At 29.6% G+C, this 12,903-nt stretch overlaps 1 protein-coding gene across 1 annotated transcript; it reads right to left on the bottom strand.

The window, feature by feature from the left end:
- Positions 1 to 2,003: 2,003 nt before the first annotated feature.
- On the bottom strand, positions 2,004 to 10,724 carry LOC100794779 (MLO-like protein 6). Its single transcript, XM_003538002.5, has 15 exons — positions 10,275 to 10,724; positions 9,952 to 10,009; positions 9,604 to 9,860; positions 7,216 to 7,332; positions 7,044 to 7,104; positions 6,723 to 6,811; positions 5,659 to 5,733; positions 5,323 to 5,417; positions 4,706 to 4,755; positions 4,532 to 4,572; positions 4,263 to 4,436; positions 3,461 to 3,496; positions 3,169 to 3,236; positions 2,973 to 3,033; positions 2,004 to 2,765 (listed from the first exon to the last, which is right to left on the bottom strand). Exons 1-15 carry the CDS (start codon positions 10,395 to 10,397, stop codon positions 2,340 to 2,342), a joined length of 1,731 nt encoding a protein of 576 aa, XP_003538050.1. The 5' UTR covers positions 10,398 to 10,724; the 3' UTR covers positions 2,004 to 2,339.
- Between the last annotated feature and the right edge of the window lie 2,179 nt (positions 10,725 to 12,903).

The following is a 12,903-nucleotide window of genomic DNA, read 5'->3' as shown; positions in this document are numbered from 1 at the left end:
AGGAATTGTTAGTGATCCCAGTCAACTTTTAAAAAACAAGAAAGATATTATTTTAAATCTCAGTTCAAATTCACCATACTCTCTCCTTGTAAAGTCTAAATAAATATAGAATAAAAACGTGATTCTTCATACAAAATCTGAAACAGAATAATATTAGAATATTTTTTTAAAAAAATTCAACCACTTGATAAGGATCAATAATAATGAAGTTAGGACCAACAACAACTCTCTTCTTTTTAATCCCTTCTCCTTTAATAGGTGCAAGACAATAGTTATTAATCATATTTGATTAAATAGGTATTATTATTTTTTGACTTATTATGCTTCCTATTTATGTGATCGATTTTTTTTTTATTATAACTTCATGAGTATGCTTTATGAGAAATAATTTCACTCAAGTCAAATAAAATATTATTATAAATGGTATTAAAACTTTTAATATAAATAGTTAAAGTTTATACTAAAACTCTATCTCAATATCACTTATTAAATTGAAACAATTGATTAATGCGCTTTTAGAGAATTGGGATCCAAAGTCTTACTTTGAAATATTTTTATTATTTTTCTTGGTAATTTTAAAATAAAATAAAAAGGATTAGTTAGTGACTACAGTTGGGGTTGGCTAATGGCTACAATCTCTTTTTTCATTTTACACCCCCAACTCTTTTTGGTTTTTTCGATATTACTGTACTAAATTACCCCTCTCTTCACACTCCTTCCCATGACTTTCAAAAAACCTTCCCCTTCCCTCCCTTGCTCATTCTTCTTTACTTTTTTTTTTCTTTTGTGTCACCACTCATAAATTCCAAGGAAACTAATTTCCATTGTGTGTCTTAGTGTCCAGTGAGTTGAAATAAACAATGTTCCAAAAGAGAGTAAGAATATAGAGCACTAGCAAATTTGGCAGCTAAAATAGCCTGGATCAAGTCTTTGTTGCAAGAAGTAAAAGCTACTTTAATCTCCAATTCTTCATTGTGATAAGTGGAAATTCATTAATTAGCCTCAAATCTTGTAATATTGCACACCAGAACCAAACAAATTGAAGTCAACATATATACCTTGCGTGCAAGATCAAGTGTTCCGAGGTCAAATAATCATAGCATATCTGCCTTCTGCAAACCAAGCAGTAGACGGTTGACAAAAGCTTTCTCCCACTCATCTCATTTTTACTCGATCTGTCTGATGATACAACCAGATCACTCATTTGAGGTGGTTGTTAAAAGATATAAGATGTTACATCCCGTTCTATAACTTTTTTTTGTGTGGAGTAACAATATTTTAATCCAAAACCATATACACTACTTAAATTCTGAAATACTACATTTGACTTTAGTGGGTGTCATAATTTCAAATTAATTTAAACCATTTACATGTACAACAATAATAAAAAAATCAAGCCTTAATGTAATTTTCGTTATGTGATTTTAATTTTTGTTTTTTAATTGAGATATTTTGTTTTCTACTTTTAAAAAATTCTTAATTTTAGTATTCTTATTTTTTAATTTAAACATTTTGTTTCCTATTTTTTTAAAATATTTTATTTTAGTTTCCTTAATCAATTTCAAACTTGTTGATTGTATTTTTTTTTTTAAAAAAAGTAATAAATAAAGCTTATTAGCAATTAAATAATTTTAAAAAACATTTATCATTAGTATAATAAATAAATAGTTGTTTGTAAATATTTATAGAATACATAGATCAACATTTGACATTAAACATAAGGACTACAATTACAAATTATTTAAAAATGAGAGACAAAATATCTCAATTAAAAAATAAAAGAATAAAATCACAATTTTTTTAAAAGTAAAAGATCAAACATTTTAATAAAAAAACTAAAAACATATATTTGAAAAAATAAAAAGACAAAAATTACATTTCAAACATAACATAATTCTCATTCAATCTATCTCTTAATAAATTACTATCTCACAACACCATAGCGAAACTCAACTACTCAAGTACTCCACTCTCGAGTTTCAATACATTAGAAAAAAAGAAAGAAAAAAAAAAACCACTTGTCTGGAATTTCAGATGACAATAATTTACAATGCGTCATGCATATATATTTTTTTACATACCATATATGCCAACTATTGATAGGCAAGTAAATGTTACAACGAAAAAGAAAAAGATCAACTTATATTGCTTCATGAATATAATAATCAATTTAACATAATAATAATAATAATAATCCATTAATTACACAAATGAAACACCATAAATAAATTCAATAAGATTAATGCTTTGCCTGATCGAGAAGCATAGCTTGAGATCATCCCATGCATCCTTGTCCTAAGATATTTTGATTTTGTTTTTTGGTCACTGATTTTATATATTTACGTATTACCACTACTACTGGTAGGTCTTTTATCAAACGAAAACTCCTTGCTGTGCACCACGACAATCTCATGGTGTGTGGTGGCGTTATTATCATTGGCGGAGTCATTGGTTGTTGCTGTTGTTTGTGGTGGCAATTGGTGGAGCGAATAGGAAGGAGAAGGAGAATCCATATTATTATCGTCGAAGTTTGACCTTCGCGGAGACGCGGGGAAGCTGTCGATTTCGGAGCGGTAGTATCGCAAGAGGTGCACCGGGGACAGGTGGTGACTTGGGGTTGTGGGCCTGCTCGACGTCGGAGTCCCCGACAACGACAGCGGCCCCACACGGTTCTGTCTTATGTGCTTCTTCGCTGTCTGGTGCCAATTCCGCAACGCTACCGCTACTCTATCGTTGAATATCGTTGGCTTCATTGTTGAACCCATCTGTTACCATCACAAAATCACAATCAGTTTGTTACATATCATTCATTGTTGTAGCCTTCTATTGCTATCTCGCGTAGGTTTGGATTGGATGAAAGATGCATGAATGCCATTTTAGTAATAGCCGCAGCTATAAGATTGACTTTGAGCATTAAAAAAAAAAGTAAAATATAATGAGTTTGCATTTCTCTTATTAATATAAATGTGTACCTGTGTCACTAGAGCGTAGAGAGGAAGAGTAACGTAGCTGCAGAGGATTTGAATAAGGACCCTGACAAAGTCATGCATAAAGATTAAGCTAATTGACATTTTAATTAATATAGGTAGGTAGGTAAAGATCGACGCATACAATATACATATGATTTGAGAAATTGAGTTTAGATGAAGTGTAATGAAACTCACGTACCCCATTGTGATTCTGATCACCACGTCCTCCGTGTGCGAATGGAAACAGGATTTAATCCCAAACTGAAGCTGCGATTTAAAATATATAAATAAATAAATCAAACAAAGCTTCATAATATCGGACAAAAGCTATACTTCAGCAAGAGAAACCCCCTCCCAAAACATGAATGCGTACAATACCAACATTTAGTAAGACAATAAATGCATTAATAAATCTTAATCGTATTTTAATGTAAGCTCATGAAGTTAATTTCAATTATAAGTGAAAAGAAAAATTATTTTGGATGACTTACCGCAGACCATGCGAAGAAAGCCAGCTGAAAAGCATTCTGTTATGAAAAAACAGACAAAAAAAGCAGGGAGACTTCAATTGATCATAAAAAAAGGTGAACTCATAAAAAAAACATTATAAATTATTCTAATAAAAACAAATAAATTTATTAACTATTTTTCTGAAATAACCTTGAACAACTTTTGTCTTAGATATACGTTATTCAAAAATGTCATATTACTCCCGATATATTTTTTACTCATTTAAATCTTATAATAGCGTGATGTGGGGTTATATTAATATTTGAGCAAATTACATTAGCAACCCCTCAAGTTTGGACATATTACGGGTACATTTCCTCTCTTAAAATATATGAATAACCTCTAAAATATATGATTTAAACTATTGATGGCATGGGAAGAAAACATGAGTAATTTTATTATAAAAATACTTTTAAAAGACTGTATGATTAACATGTAATTATTCTAGATAAACATAATTAATACCGTTACTAAAGAAGGAATACTGAAATTCCATATTAATAAGTATTTGTGCCGGAATCAAATAGAGAAGAAATACACGTATAATATGTCGAAACTTAAAAAAATATTTGTATATTTTACTCTTTATATTTTTATGCTATGTACTCCTTTTATTCAAACTTGGTTTTCCAGACTTGGACACACCTTGTGACAAATTTGGCTTCTTTTAATGAATTTGTTCACTTTCTTTTGCAGTCAAAAAAAGTTTGGCATCTTTTAAAGAATTTCACTTCCCTTTAAAAGAAAATTGTTATTAATAGCTGAAAGCAACATAAGTTCTACCTGAAAGAGCACAAAATTGATAAGGTAAAGAATAAGGCCAGGTCGGTTAAACCAGAACAAATGATCCCCTGGCTGAACCAAGGGCACACCCTTGAGGACCTCTCCTCTTTGTTGAATTCTTAGACCCATCTCGGTTATGATCACTTGAAGCTTGGTTCCCACTAACAAGATTATCTACATTTTATGAACATTATAAGATTAAATTAGATGGATATCATTATCGGTCACTTGGACCAAATTAATTTAAAGTGGGGATTGCATGTGCTCACAATCAAAGGAATGAATGGCAGCCACAGATAAGAGTACCACCCTGTCCATGCATAATTGAGACACATCATAGTAAGTATATAAATTAAAAAGGGTCCTTAACCAAAAAAAAAAAAGGAAGAAAAAATAATGAGTCAAATACGTCGGCAACACATTAGAAAGACGTAGTTGCTTACCATGAGTGTTTAAGAGCAGAAACAGCACTGCGAAGAACCAGAATGGAGGACTGGAAAATTAAAGACAAAGAACAGCAGTCAAATCATAATACAGACGTGTAAATCAAAATATTGTTTTCTAAATAGAAATGAATTTATTAATTTTTTTAGGAATATATCTAAAATTTTAAAAATATAAAATACATTCAATTATTTCTTCATTTGAAAAATATAAAGATTTATAAGAAGATATTATTATGTTTTCTCTAGATTTATTGATGCTTTAACCTTTTTTTCTTCTAAAGCTATTAACTTTCTATAAATTCGAATTCTCATTAATGATTTTTCATTTATATCTATATTTAAAAATTATTAAAACTTAAATAAGAATTATTAGTTATTATTTAATTATATTTCCTAATTCTTATAACAAATTTTAAATATCAATGCAAATATAATGGGACAAGGAAAAAAATGTTAAATATAGATATTCCAATTAAAATATAACAACGTTTTATATCTATTAAATCCTTCTTAATTTTTCAAAATTAATCTTAAACATCAATAAAAATAAAACGAAAGTAATAAAATTATTCAATTGGGAAATACAAAATAACAAGAGACCTAGTGCACAAAACCTGATTCCAACTACGACTTTGAAATCCTCGTCCAGTGATCGTTTTATATATTTCCGAAAATCAAACTTCGAGTGACTTTGAGGAGCCAAATGTGCCTGACATGACATCAACGTAAAATTCCAAGTCATTTGGAGTATTGCACACGGAAAATGTAGTACTCCTAGGCATGCAAAGTTTCGAGGGTAAGTAAATAAATTCTTTTTTCACTTCAAAAATTTTGTAATTAATTCACAAAATTTAAAAATATTTAACTAAAAATTAGAATTATGGTTTAAAACTGTACTGTTGAAATGAATATTTCAAATATTTTGTCTAGTCTAAGAAGGAGACATTTACCATGATAAATCCATGTCTTAAGGTCAAGTAATCCACTTTAGGAACTGACCGCACAAATTGCCTAAAGAAACAAACCTGCACTCAGGCGTAAGAGAATGATACCACTTAGCTCAGCAAATTGGTAATTAACAAGAATCAATAATAGACAAATTAGGCAGCTACTTTGAATAAGTATATATCTAGAAATTCTTGTGTATTTCTTAGAACAGGAGTTAAAAAAAGAAAGATCTATTTTCTCTGGTAATTAATTAAGAAATTAAATATATATATATATATATATATATATATATATATATATATATATATATATATATATATATATATATATATATATATATATATATATATATATATATATATATATATATATATATATATATATATATATATATATGTCAAGAGAAACTACTGGTAGCTGTTTACTGGAACTTCCAACACCATTGTCAAGAGGCCATGTGGTCCTAAGGCAAGAATATTCACAAAAGAAAGGTTCATCAATTCAACAAGGACCACTCTGAAGTCTCTTCCTTATGTGAATGAGTGGTATTGCGGCCTCTCTAGATTTTTCTTTTAAATTTTTTTCTGCATTAGAACGTTATTTTTCAATTTTCATATACGGCCGGTCTAAGAATGTGAAAAAATAACATGTTTTGTTTGAGTAAAATCATCTTTGTAACTAACTTTTATATATGAATGCTTTCATTGGAATAGTCTTCTAAAATCCATGTTTCCAGATGTATGCAGAAAAATAATGCCATGTAATATGAAAATGTAGTAGTCATTCACATTAATTAGTTTACTATTGTTAGTCATTTTAGTCTCTACTTTTTTAAAATCTTCATTTAATTCCATCTTTATAAAAATTCATTTAATTACTTTAATGTCATTAAAAAAATGAAGTGATTTTTAAAAATAAAAAAAAAAACTACAATAAAATGCTTTCTAAAAAGTCAGAGTTCATAAATAAGTTTAGGGGAAAAAATTAAAATATATTAAATGAGTGGGGCTTAAAATGCATGTGGCTTAAGTTATCTAAATAAATAAATAAAATGAATTTGGCTTACAATCCACATGAGGACAGGATTTTTGGTCCAGAAACTCAAATGTCTTCTTCCAAAAGATGTCTCCCTCGCAAATCTGAATCTCTCAGGATCTGTGATATCCACATAATTCGGACACTAAATTAAATAAGTTACGTAACATATATGTATATGAAACTGTCATAGTTAAGTTATGCCTAGAGTATAAATAATTATTTAAATTTAATTATATGCAGATTTGTAACCTAATATTCCATTCATATACGAAATATAAAATTATGTGCATATACATATATACCATATTCTGTGCTGTATGTGTATATTTTTATTCATGCAGAAACTAACCGTGTGAAAATTGGTATTCTGGTGTCTTGGTTTCCTCTTCCCATCGCTTCCACCTTTTCATCTATTGAGTGATTACAATTCAACCAATTAAATAGTAACTCGGAGATATATGGAGAGGGAAGCTAATTAATTATATTTTGGTAAAAGAAAATCAAATTATGTCTTTAATTACCTTTGCTCTGCCCAGAGCCATAGTGAGAATGCAGTAAAGGACATGAAAAACAGCCAGCACGAAGATAAATATATGGAGTTGATGAATGCCATCCGATGACACAAACGGGACTTTACCCTGCACATTTAGTGTGCATGTAATAAAAGAAAAACATCATTACAGAATAAAAAATATCATATATTTCAACTGGCAAAAAGATATTAGTTGTTAAACCTTGCTCTTGTAATAAAATCTTTGTTTTAAATTCATTAGTAGTAATGTTGTAGATTTGTGCTAATCGTATTATACATTAATAATATACACCAAATTTTTATATTAATAAAATTATCTATTACTAATTATATACTTATTTGTTAATTAATATTCAAATTTTGTAAATACTTTTTTTAAGAAAAAAGGGAAATTGGGTTAAACTAGTAAAAGCAAAAATTTAATACCTATATTAATAGATCAATTTTTATTAATTAAACAAAAGTTATAATAAAGTGAAAACAGGCCAATTGCCAATTGACTAGTAATTACGGTTTTTGTCTGTTGGGACATGCCATTCTTCTTATGGGCCCTGGTTAATAGGTTTTATGGTGATAACACTATTAAAAAATGTGATTCAACATTGTTGAATTAAGTTGGTTATAAAAAATCATGTAATAAAGATTGCGATGGCATTTTCCAAATTAATATCAACCTTTTATAAAGCTTAACGACAGTTCTTATAAAATTGCCTTTGTTAGAAATGTTACCAAAAGCGATTTTTAAGAAACTGTCTTTGTTTGTAAGCTTATTACTACCGTTTTTTTTAATGACCTTTGTCTCATTTATAATTATTTTATTTCATGCTTTTCAGAACTCATACTGTCTTTCCATCTCCCCTCTCCCTTCACACAAGCATGTCGTTGAATCATAAGTGAATCATAACAATAAAATATATTTTATTTTATTGCATATGCGCGTATGTTCTTAATCACTTTCATTTCCTTTTTCTTTTAATTAATTTCTCTTTCCGTGCAAGTATAGGCATCCACAGAAACTTCAAGTTTTCAACTCTTATTAATGTTCTAGTCTTTTTCTAAATAAAATGGTCAGTAGATATGACGAAAACAAAATAAGACAAAGTAAAAAAAAAAAAAGGGACGTGTATGTGAAATATTCAGATTGCGACTGCATAACATGGTAGTATTAATTTTCTAATATCCTATACTATAGAGACCCCTGCAGAAAGGAAAAATTCCTATACATGAAGCCTAATTGGCTTATATATGTCATATGTGGTGGAGCTGAAAGCCTAATGCTGTTTTCAGTATTTGATTCCATATTAATTTCCATTAGGTTTAACATTTTGTCCTTCCTATACAAAAAGGCTTTTCACACACTGTGCCCCCACAAGAAATTAGTACCTTTGACAAAGTGGCACAACCATAGAAGAAATACGCAGTCATGTAATACGTATCACTGTAGTATATTTTAATGTAGAAACGACTTTTTTCTAAAGCAATTAAGGAACCTTGACATAATTTGATTGACATTAACTGTTTTTAATTGTATTCGGTGTTATTATCAATCTTTTTAATTAAAAATTGACGCGCTATTAATTATTTTATATTTTAAAAATGTAAATTAAATATTCTTATCGTTACTTTTGTTAAGCATATTTTTCACTTCGCTGACAAAAAAAATATTTATTAATTATTTATCATTTTTTAATTAAATTTTATTTAATAGAAATTGAATTATTGATAATATAGACATTAGAAGTCTATAAATAAATAATCTTATAAATTTAAAAAACTAATGTATATTATCATTATATCATACTATTAATATATAGTATGACTTTTGCATCACTGTAGATTTAATGTCTATACTAACCATTTAATTTTCGTTTTAGAAAAGTGTATACGCTTTTTCTTGTAGTGATTTGGAAAAATAGAAAAATAGAAAAATAAACGCATACAATACAGTATATCCCACTCAATCATAAGACTCAACCAACTAGTATATATCGCACTCAATCTATATATTAAACTTTCGTCAGCATGTGCATGTCTAATAAAAGCGGAGTGCAACTAACACAATAGTATATTTTTTAATATATTAAAATTATAAAATTATGAGTGTAAATTAAAAAAGAAAGAATGAGATAGTATGGTTATTAAGATTTTTGGCAGCGATGTAACTATAGTAATTAAATCATAGTTACTGCAGAAACGTGTAAACTAAATGGAAAATGAAGAAAAATATGGTAGAAATTGCATACGGTGTGTGAGAACAAGAATAGTAACCCGAAGTAATTTAAAGAAATCTAACTCAATTATTATAAATTCTGGATAATTTCGTTTGGATAAAAGATAATAATAATAATAAAAAGAATAATAATAGAATGACACCAACCTCACGACACTTGTCGGTTCCTCCTCCCGCCAAAACACGTCGTGGATTTACGTCGTCTGAACCATAGAACGCCGCCAATAATCTGCGGCTATTGGTTCCGTTTACGTTTTCTGATTCTTCAGTATCTGACTCGTGGATGCTGCTACTATCGTCGCAGGGGTGCCATGTCCCTGCAACTTTTTCTGAAATGCATATTCTTGATATTGGACCTTGTCCTACCGTTAGAAGCAACGATATGAACCCCAATAACATAAGCTCTACAACAATTAACCCACCAATTAATTATTAACCACACAGTTTAATTTTCCTATACTAATCATTAATTAATTACGGTAGATGGACACGAACCTGATTTGATCTTTTCAAGTGACTCGTACAGAGCTGTTTTGTGCTTCTTCTTCAACCACTGCTCGCATGCACATATTATTATTAATCAAAATTATGTGTATATTAATACTATAATATATATTTCCTTCTTAATTCGTAGTTCACAAATTAACATATATATGTGGAAAAAATTTGTTTGAACAACTTATTTTAGACAACTTTAACATTGAGGACATTTACAGAGTACATATGGAATTAAAATACGGTGTTGATGTTTAAAAATTGTTGTACAAATTAATAAGAGAGGTGCATATGTAAAAAAAAAATATAATATATATATATACCTTTCCTATGAGATGGATGATGTGCTCGATGATTATAGAGATTAAGATCAAAACAAAACAAACAGCGGAGACAGCCCATGTAGGCGTTTCCTCCAAGTTTCTTCCTCCGCTTCCTCCTGCCATGGATTATATTATTCCTTCTTAATTTGGCAACTTAAAATAATATTGGGTTTATGGTTTCAATCGTTCGTAATAAATAGATGAACGATCGATGAAGGGTATAAAGAGGTTGAGGAAAAAGCTATGCAAAAAATTGTTGAAGAGATAAGTGTTTGAGATATACGAGAGAGGGTGGAGGAGGAGTTATAAAGCCGATACTGCTATGTTCAACTTCTATTAATAATTGAAGTACGGTTTCGGGCAAGCAAGGGCGCTTTATATATAGCTTATTACACTTTGTAAAAACTTTTGAGAGGAAGAAGAGAATTTATTTATAAGCACATTCTACTTCTCTTTTTGTCTTAAAAATAACTTGAAAGGGTCTTACTCTTGACTTTGACGTATAAAATGGAAGAGAGGGAGAAAGCCGTGAAAGATGATCGTCTTTGTGCTTTTTGTTTCCTTCAATCTCCATTTTCTTACTGTATCTTTTATAAAATTGTGTTTAAATTCTGATTATTTATATTATATGTGAGTATATTCTCACTATAAATTAGAATAATGTAATGTTTTGTTTTTGTAATTAGTTGTTCAAGTGATTTAATTAAATTGTAAGAATAATTAAATTTATATTTGAGTATTTAAATTAATTAATGATTGATTTGATGGTATTTTGCTTATATTTGTATGTGTTTAGTGAGTTTTTGGTGAGTTTGGACCTAGAGAAAAATGGGCTTGTGATAATTAGTGAAAGAGGTGTGAGTTTAGCAAATACTTAGGTATAGGAAGGAAAAATCCTTTCAGCCTTATATCTCCCTAAAAACTCTAATTTGTGTTGAAACTCTCTTTCTCAACATACTTATTTTCACAATTCTCTCTTTTCCAAGAAATCACCATAAGAAAACTTTGAACTTTGGTGTTGTAAAAAAAAAATCATTTATCCTCCCTTTAGGGGTTGTTGACAAGCCCTAAGTGAGATAATCTCTCATTCTTCCTCCCTTTGAATTTATTTTCGTTTTCCCTAGAGCAACCATGAACTTTCATGGAAAAGCTTGATTTTAAGGGGTTTTGATTTTGTTTTTGGTTGGCTTTGGGGTTGATGTTGGTATAATATGGTTGTTGTGGGATTGAAGGAAAGTTCCTCACTTGGACTCAAAGCTCACTTTTTTTTTTCTTCTTCAAAGAGTCATCATCTTGGGTTTGATAGGTAAGAGAACCTTCATCATTTTATATGCTTAGGTTACGGTGAATTGGTTTCAAAGTTGCTGGAAAATTAATCATGTTGTTAAAAATGGAAGTTTGAGCATTTGAGGTTTTGAGTTTTAAAATTTGGATTGTTGTTTATTTGATGAATATTGATTAAAAGTTCTTATTTGTGAAGTGTTTTGATATTGTTTATGTATTTGGAATTGATGAGAAATAGTTTGAATTTGTTTTGGGATGATTTGGAAGTCATGAGAGGTAATTCTACAGAAATTTTAAAATTCTACAGAATTTGCCTCAAGTGACTATTTTTGTGTCTAGTAACCATTTTCGTGTACAGTGACCATTTTTGCGTCCAGTGTCCAGTATCGCATCCAATGATCATTTTCACATCCAACGTCTAGTGACCATTTTGAGTCTAGTGACTGTTTTGAGTCCAATGACCAGTTTTGAGTTCAATGGTTAATTTTGAGTTCAGTGATCAGTTTTGATATGGATGTGATTAATGTTTATTTTCCTTGCATAAATTAACTATTTTGAGATCTTAATAAATTTATGATGATATGAGATGCGGTTGAGATAATGTTATTTTATTATTAGAGTTAACTTTATGTTGAGATCATGAGATTCACATTTACATGAGTTTTTAGTGATTTGTTTGCAAGAATTCAAGGTATTAGGATGTATTGTTATGCTTATTGAACTATGTGTGGGTTCATTAGTGTGATGAACGTATGAATGGTGAATCTATGATGTTATAACATTAACCTCTTATGATGTTGAGATTGGTAAATGAATTTGTGATGGCGTATGATATTGATTTGAATGATCATAACATACATGCATTGATGAATGACATTGCATGTGAGTAGGCACATTGCATGTGCTAAGAAGACCCTCAACCTAGTGTTAGAGGTTGTCATGGTGGCTAATGCTGAATAGGCCTATAGAATGAATAGGTGGGTGAATTCTTACATAGGTTAAGATCTTTGCAAGTCTTGTCGAGGTAAACCATCACCCACGCTCATCCATTTTCGATAAAATCACACTTCTTCCACAGGATTAATTCAAGTCTCCTTGAATGGTCAGATCATAGAGTGCAACTATATTAAGGGATATACTTGGGTTAATCGCTCAAAAGGTGAAATCTTCCGGGAGTAAAGAGTCAGCATGACATAACATGATAGTTAGACATGCGCATTGATAATTATGACTTGAGAATAATGTGTTGCTTGAGGAGTTGTATTAATACATGGCTATTAAAAATGGAGGATTTCTATGTCTCTTTTAACATATTGATCTTATATTTCTTTTACATGTTGTTTTC

The sequence above is a fragment of the Glycine max genome, chromosome 11 (genome assembly GCF_000004515.6).
Source record: "Glycine max cultivar Williams 82 chromosome 11, Glycine_max_v4.0, whole genome shotgun sequence".
In the NCBI taxonomy this organism is placed as follows: Eukaryota; Viridiplantae; Streptophyta; class Magnoliopsida; order Fabales; family Fabaceae; genus Glycine; species Glycine max.
Note: the sequence above shows the minus strand (reverse complement) of the source record. Positions and strands in the feature narration are given on the sequence as shown.

Coding starts and splice junctions, on each gene's coding strand:
- LOC100794779 (XM_003538002.5), bottom strand. CDS start 10,397: ATGGCAGGAGGAAGCGGAGGAAGAAACTTGGAGGAAACGCCTACATGG. Junction 9,861..9,951: donor ACTTGAAAAGATCAAATCAG/GTTCGTGTCCAT, acceptor TAATTGTTGTAG/AGCTTATGTTATTGGGGTTC. Junction 6,812..7,043: donor AGAATACCAATTTTCACACG/GTTAGTTTCTGC, acceptor TGGATATCACAG/ATCCTGAGAGATTCAGATTT.